The 18,687-nt window shown below is 40.9% G+C and overlaps 1 protein-coding gene across 4 annotated transcripts; it reads left to right on the top strand.

Moving 5' to 3' along the window:
• The first annotated feature begins 242 nt into the window (after positions 1–242).
• Positions 243–18,134, top strand: ssh1a (slingshot protein phosphatase 1a). Of its 4 annotated transcripts, XM_061671621.1 has the most exons (16): positions 4,516–4,782; positions 4,977–5,151; positions 5,234–5,312; positions 8,245–8,345; positions 10,319–10,383; positions 11,604–11,725; positions 11,912–11,980; positions 12,081–12,146; positions 12,411–12,605; positions 12,748–12,841; positions 13,271–13,399; positions 13,496–13,542; positions 13,652–13,798; positions 14,689–14,889; positions 14,970–15,675; positions 15,758–18,134. In XM_061671621.1, the coding sequence occupies exons 2-16, from the start codon at positions 5,004–5,006 to the stop codon at positions 16,832–16,834; spliced, it is 3,246 nt and encodes a 1,081-aa protein (XP_061527605.1). In that variant the 5' UTR covers positions 4,516–4,782; positions 4,977–5,003; the 3' UTR covers positions 16,835–18,134. The 4 variants fall into 4 exon arrangements, with proteins under 4 accessions (XP_061527606.1, XP_061527607.1, XP_061527605.1 ...); XM_061671622.1 differs by lacking the exons at positions 4,516–4,782; positions 4,977–5,151; positions 5,234–5,312 and adding exons at positions 243–419; positions 2,173–2,210; XM_061671623.1 differs by lacking the exons at positions 4,516–4,782; positions 4,977–5,151; positions 5,234–5,312 and adding exons at positions 252–1,748; positions 2,173–2,210.
• The last annotated feature ends 553 nt before the right edge of the window (positions 18,135–18,687 follow it).

Here is an 18,687-nt window from a genome sequence, read left to right as displayed (position 1 = left end):
TTTAATTATGGGCAGCTCGACAATATTGATAAGTACATTTTAATTTGAGCTAGAAATGTACACACGTTGTGATGTCTTCATTTTGGTGCAATTTTGCATTCGTCACTTCTGAATTTAGTGCCGATTATAGATTTGGATTAAGTGCGCAAACTATGACTACTGGGCTGTACCAATCAATGGAAAGTGTCATGACGCGAGGTCCGTGATGTCTACTGTCTAGCGCCCTCCGTCCATCTGTTCATTCAGCAGGCGCCAGGCGGATCGCTAGCCGGCCAGCTAGCACTAGCAGGCAGCTCAGCAGGCCACAACGGCCGCCGGTGCGTCTTCAGCTTCCAGCTATGGCGTTAGTTACTCTGCAGCGGTCCCCGACCCCCAGCGCCGCGTCCACCGCCAGCACCGCGACCACCACTGCGGGCGAGGTCTGTCGAACAAAAACGAACGCTCCGGGGTGTCGTGGCGTTTTTGGGGGCGATGTTGCCGGAGAAAGGCCCCTTTTGCTTGAAACGACCGCTAGCTACCGTTCGTTGTGTTTTTGCGAACCAGTGCTTCTCTATATTGTCCCGACATTGCATCTACCGTATACGCTCGTTGAACTGACGTTGAATGAATGAATTTTTAATTGACACGGGGGGGGCGGGGGGGATTACAAAAGAAAGAATACACTTTACATTTGGTTACCCGGTTAGGCGTAAAATTGGATAAAGTTGAGCTTGCGCTAGACTTAGAAGCAATGTAGCTAACGTTAGCTAGTTCATGACGTGACTGGCCAGCAGTTATTATGACGCTTTAATTTAATTTAAATCGATTAAATAGTCTGCCCGGCACAACATTATTAAGACAGAGGAAAACCATGCACCCCCCCCCCCCCTCCAAGCTGCCCTTTATCCACTGTTATGACATTTGATATTAGAGCTCGTGAGACGTTCGTGTTTTCTTGGATGGCTTGTCATATTCCTGTTTGGATTCTAGAAAGCCATCGTTAGAGGAGTAACCAGACACTTGTCGAGTAAAAGACTTATTATTGCCCCACATAGTGGCTTTATTGTATCATTTTTGAGAGGTTGACCTGACATTTATGTTCGGTTCTGAATGACAGCAACTTCCCATTTCAATTTTAAACACAGTTGTTAGCCTCGTCTTCACTGTCGGATGGGGGCGCTAGCTATCAAGTTTAACAATCACCCATGTTAAAAGTGTACAACTGCACTGTCTCGTAGTGAAGTGTCTGTTTTGCTGACCTTATTTAGCGTCACGAAAGGTGACATCTCTGAATATTATGCACCTCTGTGAACTACAACCGAAATGATAAATATTGTTAAAGTAATACCTGTCTGAGATCTCTGTATTGCATCGTATTCAGTTGTCATTCTTAGTGTAAACTAGATCTCGAGTAATAATATCTGCTTTTTTATTTTAAATGACATGTATGTTTTGGCCATAGCTATCTTAAATCAACTCAAAGGGGTATTGAAATAACCTTGTACCAATACCACGGTGTTAAGCATACAAGGACACTGCGATTACACTGTAATTGTTTTCATTTGTGCAGCAGTCCCTGCTATTATATTTTTTTCATGCTGCTAATTTAATAATGCATCTGTAGTGGCTGGCACAGCCCGCAGATGTCCGGTGACATGGAACCGTTAAAGCTGCTGCAGCTATGATGTCATCGACTCGACGAGGAGTGGGTGCAGTGATGGAGTACTACTACTGCAAGAAAACAGCGCATACACAGAAATGATGCTAATGTTGAGTAGCTTGTATTTTAAGCTTGATTCACCCTTTTTACAGTACAAGAGGGTAGGATGGGAAATGAAATATCATGCGTAATAATTGATCATAAATGAACATACTCCTCATCTGCATATCCCCTCACCAACCACTCCATTAGGTACACTTGTTCAGTATAACATTAATGTAAATTGAGTCAACTCTTATATCATTAGTACTACTAGTATATTTTTCTGTGCTCCACATTTGTAACGCAAGTATTGGTAATGCTTATTTCATTGGCTTAGAATGATCATTACAGTATTATGTGCTGCTTTCCCGGAGCACATCAAAGTGGACTTCTTTGGTCTGTTTTCTTTGTCTAATCTTTTGTAAAGTTTTAGTTTGCCTGTATTCTACTATTAAAAATGCATAGTGTAATCATGACAATCTCTATTCCAGGATTTTGGGAGCGAAGATGAACGGCGGATGAATCAAAGGTAAGTCTTAAGGTCTTAAGCCTCCATACATACACAACCGCAAAATAGATGCATCACAGTTAGCAAACTATATAGCACTTAATCTGGCTGTGCGGTGGTAAAAGTTGCAATGCATGATGAGATTTGTTGGCAATGTAAAAAGTGTGTAAGTGAGTGCAAGCTTCGTGTTGCGCTTCTGTCACATGATACACGATTGCTGTTAATGACTGGTGAAATTGGTCTGTGAGGCATTTAGTGAGCTCTGCAATGGCAGCTGAAGAGTTGGCGTCAGCAAAGGAGAAATTAGAGTCAGTTTGAAGCCATTTCTGAATGTTTCTTTCTCACGAGAATTTTGGATGTAAAGTAGTTAAAACGGATCACCCTAGCTTTGCTTAAAATGAGCAGGAGGAAGAGATGTGATACAAGTGAAGTATGTGTGGCTATGCTGTATTTTATTTTAAGGCAACATTTTTCATGTTAAAAATCCTAATATCACATGTTTTTTCCACTTTTAACCAACCTGGTACATTCAAAGTTGTGGAGCTCTTTGTCCATCACTATGCTTTCTTTACCACATCACGGTACGACATTTGTCTTGTGTGCCAGAGCTCAAGACACTGGGACAGTTGCCGCAGTAATAGCTTTTTACTTTCCATGCTGTTTCCAAAGTACAGCTGTGCCAAAATCTCTTCCTTTTGTTACTCTGAAAACCATTCCTCCATAAATTCTTGTATTGGATGCACCGAGATGTCATCGCAGCGCGCTGCTGCCCGGAGTGGACATTTTTTAAATTCGGATGCACCAGCCACGACAGCAGGCGTGTGCACCACATACTGCCGCCAGCCGTACCGACATGGGGCTGTGCCGTTTCGTCACGGCAGCACACAGATGGCTCTTTGTTAAGTGCCGCGTAAAAAAGGGCCTTAACCTTTCACAAATGAAAGTAATAATTGATATAACGTAAAAATATTCCTTGACCTTAAACCCTTTAAAATCAGGCCAAAATACAACATGAAGTGTAGCATTTTCAGCAAAACATTTCCATTCTTTTTATTTATTTATTTATTTAGGAGTTTGGCGTACTGTTGTGAAAACGTTGCACTTTTCCCCCCTAAATATTTTCAACAGATGAGTCTATTTTTTTCAAATCAATAAGCGGGTTTGTAAAGTGTTTTTTTTGTATTGTTTTTTTTTGGCACCGTAAGAAATTAGTATTCTTCTGTAATCTTAGGAAACTCGGGCTAAAGGATAGTTTACCTCTGCCAAACACATCAATTTGGTGTCCCGGTCTGATGACGCCAAACAATGGATAAGTCGCGTATTTAAAGTACACATAAACCCCTCTTTTTAAACATACTGTTCCATTTTAGTAGTTCTTGACTTTCTCGGCATCTGGGCTTTTTGTATTTTCAAGACTGAAATTTAAATGGTTTTCATTGTATGATAAGCAGGAGTTTGAATTTGCAGATTAATGCTGCGTGTAATATTCTTCTATTGGTATAAAAGATTTGTCCTTAGTGATCGTTGGATTTAAAAAGAAAAATCCGAAAAACAAATTTGAATGCTGCATATATGGTAAGTGAGCTTACTGTAGCACAGAGGTTTTGGAAAGATTTGCAGTTCATGCCAATTTAAAATAAGAAACAAATATAGATTTGATCATACTATGAAAAATGTAATAGTTCATTAAAAAAAACAATTGTTAAGCTTGTGTCATGTCTTTATATAATGGAGAATTGTTTTGGAAAATCACTCGGGGCCTCAATATGTTTTCCAACAGCCTCTGCACTGACCCATAGACGTGCAAGCAGTCATCTGTGCATGAGGCAAGTCACGTCTCGCTTCAAGATTGCACACATTTCTCACATACTGTTGCGCTCCCACATGCAATGAAATCACAAGTAAATTTGTGCTTCATAGGATGACTTTATATCAGACTGACTTGTATATTACAGTTGTAATTTACAGTCCTAACTTCACGCACAAGTTTTGTTGTGACCAAGCTCATAATCTCAATTGTCTTGTTCATCACATTAGTTTTCCCGATTTAAAATGAATTGACTCGGCCAGTTACTTCAGTGTTAGGGTCTGCTGCTTGCAAGGGCATAGGGTACCGCTTCGCTTCACTAGGGTCGTGGGCGTACTGGAGCCTATCCCAGCTGACTCTGGGCGAGAGGCGGGTTACATCCTGAACTCGTCGACAGCCAATCGCAGGGCACATATAAACAAACAACCAGTCACACGCACATTCACACCTACGGGCAATTTAGAGTCTTCAACTACTATGCATGTTTTTGGAATGTGGGAGGAAACCGGAATACCCGGAGAAGACGCACGTAGGAGAACATGCAACAACTCAACACAGGCGAGGCCGGATTTGAACCCGGGTCCTCAGAACTGTGAGGCAGATGTGCTAACCAGTCGATCACCGTGCTGCCCTCAGCGAATGACGATTAATTAAATTTGTTAGCAAATTGATTATTATTTAAGTGTACTTTTTGTGACATTTTGTTTTGGTGGTGTTTCGTTGTATCTATGTGCCTTGGCTTAATCAAGGTTGGGAAACTATAGACTGAAAGACAAGATCCTGTAGGTGAATATTTTCTTTGCGCTGGCAAGACAATGTGCCAATTCTAATGGAGGACCAGACCACATATTTTCAGCTCAAGGGTGGGAAAGATACATCTCGTAACACCGAGAGTGCTGTCTGCAGCAAAAGAAAGCTTAAGAAATGCTTTTGATACTGTGAAGCCGTATAGACCGATTAGACAAGCACGGTTGTGTTAGTTTCAGGTGGCAGGTGGAGACTGCAGCATGTCCATCCAGTCTGAGAGGCACCCACAGACGCTGAGAGGAGGGAGGTGGCACCAGAAGGAGTGGAATCTTAAACGGCACCAAGTGGAGTGGATGAGTCCAGGCTGTCTGTCACTCAGTAGAGCGATCGGGTCGAGACTCGAAACCGGTGCTGTTTCATGTCTCGTGTTTTCTCAAGGCTGGTGAAGAGAAAGTGGCTTGCGGATTCAACAGGATGCATCTGTTTGTAGAAGCCATTCAGGAGGCTGTGATGACGCTACCTTATTTTGTGGAGAATGCTATGTTGACCCATAGTGAGATGCAGCGCATGTGAGTGAAGTTAACACTCTTTAGCCTGGGAACTAACATCGCTGAGTAATTTCTGGAAACAGCTAATATACTACGAAAACTCTGGTTATGTTCACTTTCATTCCCTGCTTGCAAATTTTAAATTAGTAGTCAATATTGTTAAAACTGGGCAGTCCTCACCAGGCCTGAAAACTGAATAATTAATCAATGAACTAACATGACACAAATGTCACAGATCTACTTCAGAAAACCAGAAGGATTTCTTTTCAGTCTTTTGGCACGTTGATAATATGTTAAAAAAAAAACGTCACATGCACAACCAGGATATTTATGATGGTGCATTTGTATAAACAAATAGGTGGCATTATTATTATTATTACAGCAAATGGTTCAGGAGACGTTAGCTACAAAGGGATGACTCGAGAGGGACTGTTGTTGTGGAATCCCAGTGAAGATTTTCACACAGTCTGATGTTTGCTTTGATACTTTTTGTATTATTATTATTATTTTTTTAAATATAAATATGTTTGTGGATGAGCTGAAGTTATCCCGGTCTAAGTCCTTTGACCTTTGTGTTGAGTTCGTTGTTGAAATGAGCAGCCGGAATTTGTCCTCCATACTGAGCAGCAAGCAAGAATCTGTTTGTTTCCTTTTCTGCTCCGTCTGTTGCTGCTTCAGCCTCATATTTTTCCATTATTGCCTGAGCCCTCCTGACCCTAGTAAATCTCACAAATCCGACAAACTAAAACTAAATCCACTACAGTGAGAAAAAAACCCTCATTCGAAAAGTGTCCACCCACATGCTTTGTTTCTGTGGAACTTTTATTTTTTTCCTATGGTGCCGAGGGCGGAGGGAATGTAGTGTGAGGCTTACAGAAGGGAAATCCATTGTTCTTGTAAAATGTTCTGTTCGGTGCTGGCCTGCTCTTGTGGATGTTTAGGCACTATACTAGTATGCAGAACTGTATTGTGCAAAATTTTCGTATTATCGTATTGAAATCAAAATGTTTTCTTTTTAGCTGACATTTGGTGTAATGAAGCAGCATATTTTTTGTCAGTTGAGCGATTTGAAAATGTTATTACTTTCATTCTGCTTACTACTGCAGACTATTTGCTTGGAATGCCTCTTGTGCTAATCCTGATCATGATGGATACTGAATCTCATCACTTTCGATAAACAGACAAGACCAAAAACAATACAGTACGGATGAAGTAACACAATAATCAATCAGTGAGTTACAGTAATCAATCAGTAAGTCAGTGGTTTGACAAGGCCTGTATTTTGTCTTTGCCATTTTTAGTTTCTGTAGTAATGGCCCGTTGTTGCAGTACTTTTGTTGGATAATATTCCATTATACTGTGAGATAGTATTACATTGAAGATACTGGAGGTACAGTAATTGCATCGCCCTGTATTGCTCATTTCTGTCTTTCGTGTGATGAGTTTAATTAACAGACTTTCTGACACGAATGACTGCACTTTTCAACAGTGTTTGGGGAAAAGGTTATGTTATTCTTAGTCTTTCGTAATTACCTGAATTACAGTGTGTAGCTTTCGTTCAACAGTTTAGAATTTTCCTTATGATGTCATGGTTTGCCTCCAGAGGAGGCAGGCACCATCCTCCTGCCAAGTCCAAGGATGAATGTGCTCACATTGATTTTCAAATACATGGAATAACCCAAGTCAACCTGGAGGAATCACTTGACTATTTTATTATTCACCGATGTCATCTTGTTGACAACTGCTGAGCCAAAGCTGAAAATACATGAATTTTATAGGCAGGTGTGAATAGTTAGTCATACTTACTCAGTTATGGTGGATCTTGGAACTTGATGTCACTCAGTATTGTACTGCATCCAGCCAAAGCTAAGAGAGAACAAGTAAACAAGACGAGTAGTCTTCAGGCTTCTTCGCTCAGCTGAGTGTAATACTATTTTTGATTTTATTTTTTACATTAACTGAACCCTTCATTTAAATATGGAATTTGTCAAGTGACTAATGCCCTACTCCTGAGTCTCAGTAGCCCATTTCTTGAAAAAGCTAGAATTTGTTTTATTTATTTTTTCATCTTTGGAATGTACTTGGATTTCTGATAAAATGCGTGAATTTGTTAACATTCACAATGTTTTAAGAACTCAGCCAGGCAAAAAAGCTCAACTTACAGACGTGACACAATTTTGAAACATAATACCAGATGCATGCGTATCTTCGAATGTCACTTAATTTCTTTGTTCTATAGTAAGGTTTCCAAAACCTTTTCAGCTCAAGAGCCAAAGTAGAAATTTACAAAGATACAAAAAATAAATAATGTATGGTCATTAAATAGTTATATATGGTGCTAAAAAAATGTATTTGGTCACAACCCAATCTAAGGTTTATGAATTATCAGAACTGATAATTACGATATAATTTGTTTCTCTGATAGTTATTACACCAGTATATAGGTATTTAACTAGATTATTTTTAATGCTAAAATATAATTATTCTTATCTGTAAAGTTTTGAATATATTGTTATACAAAACAAAGTTCGCAAAAAAATAGTAAGACACATCATTAGTTCTTCATTAATTTGTCAAATTGTGTTAGTGTTGAAGGTAACAAAGAAAAACAAAAACATTTTCATTGTTGATCGTTTATCTTGAATAATTTATCAGTGAAGCTCAGTGAGCCAGCTCAACTGTTGGTATAGAAAGGTGAATTCAGCTTTAAATTCCTCACTCCTGTTCCAAATGGTAAATCATTGGGAACTCACTGAAAATGAGAGAGTCCACATTAAAGCGCTTATGAATTTAATAAAACAAACATCCATCAAAAAAGACCTTGAGTGTGGAAAAGGCTGGTCAAAGGCATAATATCCTAAAAGTCCGGCTATGGGAAAGGTGTATTATGAATGCTGCACGCTGATCTGGAGCATCTTCTGATGTAAACTGAAGTCTCTTTTGTCTTTTCCAGCCTGAGTGAGAGCTTCTTTATGGTGAAGGGTGCTGCGCTCTTCCTACAGCAAGGGAGCTCCCAGCAGGGCCAAAAAGTGCATCCTCACCACAAACATGCAGGTGAGAACCACAACAAATATCCAACGGTCGCTTTTTCTTACTGTGTGGAGTAACATCGACAAGGGCACTGTACAACCAATATGCACTATGCAAAGTAGAACCGTCAGATTAGTGAACAATTTAGGTTATTATGAACATAGCAACGATTTATTTTTTTTGTGGATTTTAAAAGTGCACAAATAGTGTACGAAGCAAGACATAATGTATTACCATTTAACGTCCACAAAAGATATAATGACAGAGGTGGGAATTATGATTTAAGGGGGGCAAGGAATTTACAACAGTCATGTGCATCACACTGAAAAGCATGTGCATGGCTGTCCCTGGGGTGAAGTTGTGGAATTAAAAGTGGAACAGCTGCACACTATAAAAGAAATGTAAAGCTTCATATACTAGAGAAATACAAACAAAGTGGTTAGTTAATGTAAATATAGTGAAGTGGAAAATTTGATAGATGCATGTTGAGCTATTGTGTTTTTGTGAACTATTATGGCTGATTTATTTTTTTCCAGTCGTCGATTAGGATTGTTAATTTTTTACTTGGTTACGTGTCTGTTGTTATTTTTTTGCTGAAAAGGCTCAACGGAGACCATTTCTTTTTTTTTTAAATGAAGATTGTGATCTGGGTCAGAGCATTTATAAGCTTTTAGTTTCAGCCCTAAACCTTTCGGCCAGCTGTTTGGAAATATTTTTTTTGTATCTTTTGAATTGTGTGTTTGATTATAACACTGTCTGAAATAAAATTCTGTTCAATAACTGGTCCAAATGCACTCATTGTGGAAGACAAAAGATGTAACCATTCAGCCCTGAGTTGCTAAGACTGCATGATTTGGGGTGTGGTTATTTAATCAGTCCTATGTAGTCACTTTGACTTGTGAATCATGGGTGTCAGTTAGGTGTAGGTGTAGCCTTAGCTGGTAAAGTTTTAGGAGGAAATAGCCTGTACAGACTGGTGCATGCCCGTTCGTACATGTGTGAGTGTACCTTTGGGTTTGACCTGATTATTTTTTTATTCATTCTGGTTATTACGTATTTCCGATGTCATGCAATGCAATTATCATGATTAGCTAAATTGCATTGTCAATCGGTCATGGTGACAGGTTTTTCCACCTTGCTTGACGCCTCGCACTCATTCAGCTTGTCTGAACCATTCCTATAAACAAAGTGGAAACGTAATAAATCATTCTTAGAACTCTATTCTTATGTTTTGGATTCTGACTGGTTGACACTTATTGAATAGGTGCCATGCCAACTTGGCTGCCTTAGAGCCATGTAAACTCAGGCCATGAATATACTTTAACACATAACTGTTTGATCCACTCGAGTTTATCCAAAACACACTTGAAGAATGTACACCAGATTACATTCATCAAAAACATATTGTCATACAGTGTTTTATCTTTGTCATGTTTCATGAGTGAATGGATAATATTTCATGGTTTATAATGTAACTCCAGCGCGACGAGAAATGAAGAATAACCCTTTTACACATCAGATTTCTATACAGTTTGTATGCTACAATATTCTGTTGCGACTGCTCTCATTCGGCACCTTAACACCCTGATGCATAATTCATATTCTTATTAGGATTTAGATTTTAAGACTTGAGGCTAGAAATGACGTTATGTTGCAATATACGTTACCAAACACTGTACTTTCCGTTTTATGCCAAAGGTTGTAATTAACAATGTTGGCCTCCCATCAACAGCTGTCTGTCATCGCAGTTGATCCTGCACACACCATGTTTCACAATCCAGTTTAACTGATAAATCTTAAGGAGGGATGTAACAATGAGAATCATTTATTGTTTTGTTGTTCATGTTAAAATAGGAAAACCGAGTTAAAAAAATAAATAAAACGTCTCTGGATATTTGAAAGTGGAGGACTGTTAGCACTCCTTAGAATTATTTAACCTTGAAATTGAATCACTGACACTTGTTTTAATTTAATTAATTTAATTATTTTTTTAACAGGGGACTTACCGCAACACCTACAGGTGATGATAAATATTCTTCGCTCAGAGGACCGGATCAAACTGGTGAGAAACAACATATTGTGCATCCGTAAAGTATTCAAAGCACTTGACCTTTCCAGCATACAGTATGGTTATGTTACGGCCTTATTCCAAATTGTAATAAATTATTTTTTCCTCAAAATTCTACACACGGGCACCCTTTAATTACAACATTAAACAAATGCTAATTTATTTCAAATAAAAGACGACGAAATTACACATACATAAGTAATCACAGCTTCTGCTCAATACTTTGGTGATACTCATTTGCTAGCAATTACAGCCTCATCTTTTTGAATATGATGCCAGAAGCTTGGCATCCCCATCTTTGGCCAGTTTTGCCCATTCCTCTTTTCAAACTCTAATCAAGTTGGATGGAGAGCGTCGGTGCACAGCCATATTCAGAACTCTGTCTGTCTCTGTGCTCATTGGTACCTTCAAAGCAGGAGATTTATTTTTCTACCCTTCCCTAGATATGTGCCTCTACTGACAATTCCTTTGACTTCATGCTTGGTTTGTGCTCTGACATGCACTGTCAACATTTGGACCTTATATAGGCAGATGTGTGCCTTTTCAAGTCATGTCTAGTCAAATGAATTTACCAGAGTGAATTTACTCCAATTCAGCTGTAGAATTATCTCAAGGATGATCAGTGGAAACAGGATGCACTGGAGATGTGATTTCTTGTTAATACATTTGCAAAAATCTCCCCCCAGAAATGTTTGAACTTTTCACATTGTCATATGCGCGTTGGAGTGAAAAAATAATCTTATGGAAAGGATGAAACATAACAAAATGTTAAAAAGGTGAAGCGCTGTGAATAGTTACCACATGCACTATAAGCGTACCAACGCTAATAAACAAAAACCTACACACACATCCAGTACATGCCAGTGGCTTACCTGGCACAATTAACCCTGTAGAATGCTTTTTATTGTGTGCTAAAGATACTCTACTTGTTCTTTGTAATTATCAGTTGTGAGAGCAGGTTTTAAGAGCATGACCAAATGTTTCCTTTGTGTGCATCGGTTAGTGAGAAGCCTGACAGTATGAAACAGACGTGCTGGTTAGATTGCCTGTTACCAACATACAAATAATAAGACAATTTTCTTTACAGAGATTGCATGTAACGTGGTGTGGCCGCTGTACAAATAGTAGTAGTAGTAAAAAGCTTTCTCACCATGAGCACGAATACAGCTGTAACATGACTTTGAAATGAATGTACATTGTGTGTCCATGAGTAGGCCGTGCGGCTGGAGAGTGCATGGTTAGATCGTGTGCGATACATGGTAGTCGTGTACACCAGTGGACGGCAGGACACAGAGGAGAACATCCTACTGGGAATCGACTTTACTAACAAGGACTGGTGAGAATACCGCTCTAATACTGTTTATATGAATAACACCCACATTGCCGTGTGTGGGTAAGATTTTGTTGTTGTTGTTGTGATTTCTGTTTTGTGCTCAGTCACACGCATCTTTTGCTCTTCTGATAGTGTAATGTAATGTATTTGCTAATTCAACACCAGATAATGTTTTCATATTCCTTCCAGCAAAAGCTGTTCGATCGGCATGGTGCTGCCTCTGTGGAGTGACAGTAAAATCCATCTGGATGGAGATGGGTGAGTGCCACAGTAATATTTCCCTGCATATCGACACTGCAAACAACAGTGTATGCCATGTCACTCTGCGAGCTGGAAATCTGTTTTGTTTTCACCTCAGGGGCTTTACTGTGAACACTGCAGGGCGGACTCATGTCTTCAAACCTGTGTCAGTGCAGGCTATGTGGTGAGTATTCCTCTGCAGCCATACTAGTGGTGATGTGCAGAAGTCTTGTTTCAAGACACAGCACAACAAATCTCCTTTGCAGCCAATCTGCATGAAAAATGTTTTTTTTGCTTACCGTATGCAGCAGTATGCCACCTGGTGGAAATGAGAGTTTTGCACATGCATTGAGTTTGAATAAAAAAAATAGCACATTTATGGGTTAACTTGTATGTCTGCAACAATTTAACAGTCTAACTGCCCTCCACAATCTTTACCTCAAACTAGGTCAGCTCTTCAGGTGCTCCACAAAGCTTGCGAGGTGTCCCGCAGATACAACTATTTCCCCGGGGGTATGGCTCTCACTTGGATGGGTTATTATGAAAGCTGCATTGCTTCAGAGCAGAGTTGCATCAATGAATGGAACACAATGAAGGACTTGGAATCCACACGTCCAGACTCGCCCACTATGTTTGTCGACAAGTCAGTCATCATAAATTACATAAAAATCTCAAACTTATGTCAGCTAATTCTGTTCAAAACTTGGTGTTGTAAGTGTGTAATTTCTAATTTATATAATTTATAACCTCCTGAGTGTCAAGACGTAAATAAAACTCTCTGACAGGCCTTCGGAGAGAGAGAGGACCGAGTGCCTTATCAGAGCCAAACTCCGAAGCATCATGACATGCCAGGATCTTGAGAATGTCACATGCAAACAGGTTAATACAACTCACTTGATTCCATTGCGTGTTTTTCATTTACTTACATCGTTACGCTTACTTATTACTAGGCTCATGGACATTTTTATTCTTTATTGTTTTGATACTGCTTGTGTTCTGACTTTGCTATTTGCTGCTGTAGCAGTGTAGTAACCTTTTCGCCTGTTGGGCAAATATTAGTTTTGTTTTGTTTTATTGTCAAAAAATGTGCAATCTGCTCAGCAAGAGTTAATTTCACTTCAGCTGACTCAATTCAGTTTGACCACAAGAGAAAACATTGTTCTCAACCAAAGCAGCTATAAACACATCTACGCAAATATTTGTATAGTTTGTGTAAAATTTTAAAGTCAAGTTGTAATAAAAATATTTTGTGATCATGGAGAAGATGCACACTTGTTCATGAGTTGTTTGCTATTACATTTTTGTTAGATCCGCACTGAGTTGGAGCAGCACATGAGCTGCAACCTGAAGGAATTCAAAGAGTTCATCGACAATGAGATGCTGTTGATTTTGGGCCAGATGGACAAAGCTACACTCATCTTTGACCATGTCTACCTGGTAGCAAAGCTTATACTGGATCACCAAGTCGTCTGAAAGGATAATAATAATACTAATATACTTCGTCTCACCAATATATTTATTCTTTCTTTGCAGGGCTCTGAGTGGAATGCATCAAATTTGGAAGAACTGCAAGAGACGGGGTGATTTATTTATCGTTGTGGAGGGACTGTGATAGTCGACACGCATGCAAAATATATTGACATAGGAATCTAAGCAGGAAAGAATGACCTCTATGTCTCTCTTTTTCAGGGTGGGATATATCCTCAATGTTACCAGAGAGATAGACAACTTTTTTCCAGGCACATTCAGTTATCACAACATACGTGTGTACGACGAAGAGGCCACTGACCTGCTGGCTCACTGGAACGATACGTACAACTTCATTGTTAAAGCGAAGTGAGTCCTGCAGGAATAGAAAAACATCTTGCCCATCTGTGCAATCAGTTATTCATACATGAATTGTCTACATGCATTGGGGTGCCACTATGTGATTGTCTGGTTAGGTATTAACATTGACAAGCAGTTTAAGTGGCCAGTCAATGTATACTACTTACAAAGAGTTAGGGATATTCGGCTTTCGGGTGAAATATCAAGATGGACGTAAAATTCACTATAACGTTTCTAGAAGGTTCCCGAAACATTTGAATGCATATGCCCAACTATGTTTCAGTACTTGTTACACAACTGTCTGTTCTCCAACAAGGACCTCAATGGCAAAATTCACAACAAATGTTTGATCCACGAATGGACCAATACATTTCTAAGAATGTTCGCTTTTACGCCTTTCGGTTACTCTTCCAGTCTTTCTGTATCTCTGTTGTAACCTGGTGACGACACTGGGTGACATTGTAAACTCAGTGGCCAACTCCCTCCGAAAACATTCAGTTTGAAGCCTCTCAATGACAAGGTACTATTGATCAGTTGTTAGGCGTCATGTTGCGCTCGGGATTCAGCATGATGAAGACTACTCTCTCAATACCAATTCTAATAGAACCAGGAAATGTATTAGTTGATTCATGGCTCAAGCACACCAGTTGTGAATTTTGACATTCAATTCCTTGTCGGAGAACAGCAAGTTGTGCAAAAAGTAGTGAAACATTGAACAGTTGGACATGTGCATTCAACAGTTTCGGGAAGGTCAATTTAAGTTCACCTGGAAAGGTTATATTGCATTTTTGGTTCATCCTCAAATGTCACCCAGAATCTGAATATCGCTAACGTTTCCATTTGTGTGTAACGTACATTCATAAAATGTTAGTTAATGACTTGAACCTTCTCCCCTACAGAAAGAACTACTCCAAGTGTCTTGTTCATTGCAAGATGGGTGTCAGCCGATCTGCCTCCACAGTCATTGCGTACGCCATGAAAGAGTACGGCTGGTCGCTAGAGAAAGCGTACAACTTTGTCAAGGAAAAGAGGAGCATCACACGACCGAACCCAAGTTTCATGAGACAGCTGGCAGAGTACGAGGGCATCCTTGATGCGAGGTACAGTGCATCGCTTGAAATCTTTTCTTAACTTGTTCATATATGTCAGACTGTGACTTGGCCTTTGCTTCTACATTCAGCAAACAGCGTCACAACAAGCTGTGGCATCCAGACGCAGACTGTGAGATGGCCGAGGGCCAGCAGGTGTCGGCCCAGTGCTGTGGTGAGGAAGAGGGAGACCACCTGACGCCAGAGCCAACCATGTCTCCCTGCTGTGAAGATATGCTGCCCGATAAAGGTGCAGCGTGCCCCTCCCCCTGCCGAAAAGTGGCACTGGAGATCGACCCCGCCTACAACAACTATTATTTCCGGAGGCTGTCTGACTCTGCGCTGGACAGCGAGCCCTCAACACCGGTACGTGGCCCTCCTCTTCTTGGCATGGAGAAAGTCTTCATTGAAATCGAGGATGTGGAGCGAGACGCTCTGCTGGACGATGAGGCATTCGATGGGCGAGAGGGTCTGGGGCTTCCCCATTTTGGGTCTACAGCGAAGGGCACGGCAGCCCAGACCTGCAATCGCGGCCCAGAGCCCCTGGAGGAGCTGCGTCTGCGACTGGAGTTTAGCACAGTGGAGGAAGAGGATGAAGACGATGTGCAAAAGGAGGAGGCAGACATGGAGGTACTGATGCAGCCAGATGCCGGAGGGGGTGGCGATCGAGGCGGAGGCGCAGAGGAAACGCAGGATGTGGAGGTCGAAGGCGATGTGGACGGCAATGGCATGGACCTGGCAACCCTGAATGAAAATTCCAACAACAACAACTGTTTTACCTCTCACCAGAACTTTAATGTGAGCTTGTATTTGGAAACATTAAATTGAGACTTTTTATTTGTTATATGTCATACTAACATTTTCACTTTTTTCTGTTTAGGGAAAAGCTGCCCCTCTTGCAGCTGATGTGTCTTTATGTTCACAGAGGGATTTTAATTCCAAGCAGAAGGACATTTCGCCAACCTCTGTTTCAGATCCTTGCCTTAAGCTCAGTCCTCCTGAAGTCCTAAGTGCTCCATTTCTGCTACCCCAGACCTCTTCTGAAGACCTCCAGTGTTCAATGTTGTCCCTGTCCGACTGTGCCAACAGTGCTTCCTTTGGTTCTTCAGCTCTCCCTGATTTACCGCAGCCGCCAGCGGACTCCCTTCATGTTTTAGGGGTGCAGGACTGTGGTGATATGTTGCATGTAAACATAGAGTGTGAAAATAGGCTGTCTGTAACCTCTTCAGAGGCTCTCCCTGAGCTGCTGGCGATGGAGTTTCACAGAGATACATCAGCCATGGCTTGCTACCTAAACCAGCAGGACACTTTTGTGGAGCTGCAGAGGTCAGGTGTGGTGCGCCGCCACGCAGAGAGACTGGAGAGACTTTCGGGTTTGACCCATGAGAGCCTGCATTCCTTGAAGCCTTTGCACGAATGTCAAATGTCCAAGAAGAACTTTCAAAACGAAGAGGATGAGTTCCCTGGCTTTCCTAGAGACTTGATGAAATCCTCTACACCGTGCCAAGTAAGGTTAGAGCCCCTGGTTGTTCCACTCACCAATGAAGCCTTGTCGGGGGTGGTGGGGTCAGGGATGCTCACCCCCACCTCCTCGCCTCACGGCACCACCCTGACACGCAGCTCTAGCAGTGACAGTCTACGCAGCGTGAGAGGAAAGCCCGGCCTCGTACGTCAGAGGGCGCAGGAGATTGAGACACGCATGCGTCTGGCGGGCCTCACTGTGTCGTCCAGGCTCAAACGGTCCAACTCGCTGGCCAAGTTGGACAGCCTCAATCTCTCCTCTGAGGACCTGTGCTCTGCCTGCTCTTCAGATGCAGGAACACTACTGCTTCTCTCGCTGTCCCCGGAGCCAGCTCACAGCGTGGAATGGGAGTCCCCTGCCACCCCTGCTCAATTCCGACCCTGCAAGGACCTGCACACTCCAGAGAAAGCTCTAGCAGGGGAGCCCATAAGCTGACACGCACGGTGGTACTCCAGGTCCCCCTCATCACCACCATGTAGCGCTGTAGAGGGTTGTACAGATTGTGGAAACAAACAAACAAACAAAAAGAATATATACAAAGCATTCACTTATTTGCCACATTGTTTGTCAATCTACTTTGACAGTGAAAGTCATATTGCTGTATCTGACAAGGAAAGCCATCAGTTCACCTCTGACTTGGTTGGGATAAACAAGTGCCTTACGTTTGAGACCAGAGAGGCACAACGTTTTAGGCAGAAGGATAAGAGGCTAAGAACAACCTTTAATTCACAGCCCATAGTTCCTGGTATGGGCCCGTCTGCATTTTTTTTTTTTTTTTTTTTTTTTTTTTTTTTTTAAACCAGTCCGGTACAAAGTAGTATTATTGTTAATTGACAAACCTTTTTCCAGTCAAAGCGTTGTGAAAGTGTTCATAATTGTAGAGTTGTTTACTACACTGTTCTTTGTTTTAGATGCCATAGGCCTTCATGTCGAATTCATGGAGAGCCGTTTCTCGTTGACGTTGAGATCAAGTTATGGAATTGATGAGTGACGATGCATGAGTGAATGAAAGGAAAAGTGGAGTGAGTTAGGCTTTTTAGTCTTCAACACACATCAGAATAATTTCTGAGTATGTTGTTCCTTTGCACTTCTTTTTTTTTTTAAATTATGTATACTGGTACACAACAAGCTATCTTCCAAAATAACATTAGAGTAATGTTATCCACCTCATCATTCCCTTCAGTGAACTTTGTGAAAACAGTGAGCAGTCATGTTGTTTGGACTTGAAATCTGTCGAATATAATAACACAGATCAAGAAATTCATATCAGAAATGGTCTTTCCCTTTCTAGTTCTGTGAACATTTTTGACAAGATATCAATGAGAAAAAGTCATCCTTGAGGATTGCCAACATCACAGTCATTGTTTTTTAAATGTGAAAAACCAAAGCTCTATGGCTGTTTCATCAAATTGAAGCCGTACAATAGAGTCATCATGTCAATCAAGTATTTAAATGCTCTCACTGCTGTTCAACATTTTGCACATCTGGGAGAAATGGAAAAAAACTTGAGGGAGTTGTTGGGCTTATTGCTGTCAGGCTGTTACGCTCATATCCACTTTTTAAAACTACGATCACGATACACATTTTTGATAACCATGATTTTTTTTTTAATATATACTTATGCAGTAACTTTTGTACTGTACATTGCTGTAGTTATAATGCATATTGCACTTTTTATGTTAATGTACTGTATGTGTTGATTATGAAAATAAACGTTTTTTTTATTGTAAAGGTAGATGTGTGTATTATTATTATTATTATCAACGCTTAATATTGATGCTGGGTTATTTAGATGATCTAAAATGAGGATAAAGTTCAGCCTTCCGAGAAGTCAAACTGGGAAGAGAGCAAGCAGGAGTGGAGGATTATTTTACAAACTCGCGCGCACGCGTCATGCCACTGTGGTCTTGCAGGATTTGTAAACGTGGGGTGGGGGGGGGGAGGGGGGGTGACTGCCGTAGACCTCACCAAATGTCTTGCCAACGACTTTGATGGTGTTCGTGTGTGTTACATCATCACGTCTTGACGCGGTCGTCATCTGGTGCTTTGCTACGTTATTCCGACCAGCCAGGTTATATAACATTCTGCTGCCCCTCCCTCGTTTGCGTGACATCAATGAATGACTTTCAATTAACACGCTCTTGGTGCTCTGCTGCGCTGTACGACCGTGCGTGCCTTTCTACTGAATAATAGGTCTGTGTACAACATAGCATGTGATGCTGCGCTGGAATGTGGTGGCTTCTGGGCGCGACAGTCGCATAAATATATATATTTCCACGTAATGCATG

This window comes from Phycodurus eques, chromosome 3, assembly GCF_024500275.1.
Source record: "Phycodurus eques isolate BA_2022a chromosome 3, UOR_Pequ_1.1, whole genome shotgun sequence".
Taxonomy (NCBI): domain Eukaryota; kingdom Metazoa; phylum Chordata; class Actinopteri; order Syngnathiformes; family Syngnathidae; genus Phycodurus; species Phycodurus eques.
The sequence above is the reverse complement of the archived record's forward strand: the minus strand, read 5'-3'. Positions and strand labels throughout refer to the sequence as shown.

What these genes read in the sequence shown, in the direction of transcription:
- ssh1a (XM_061671621.1), top strand. Translation starts at nt 5,004, where the DNA reads ATGTCCATCCAGTCTGAGAGGCACCCACAGACGCTGAGAGGAGGGAGG. An exon ending in GACTTTACTAACAAGGACTG is followed by an intron (nt 11,726 to 11,911) that starts GTGAGAATACCG and finishes TATTCCTTCCAG; the next exon opens with CAAAAGCTGTTCGATCGGCA. An exon ending in GAGGGCATCCTTGATGCGAG is followed by an intron (nt 14,890 to 14,969) that starts GTACAGTGCATC and finishes TTCTACATTCAG; the next exon opens with CAAACAGCGTCACAACAAGC.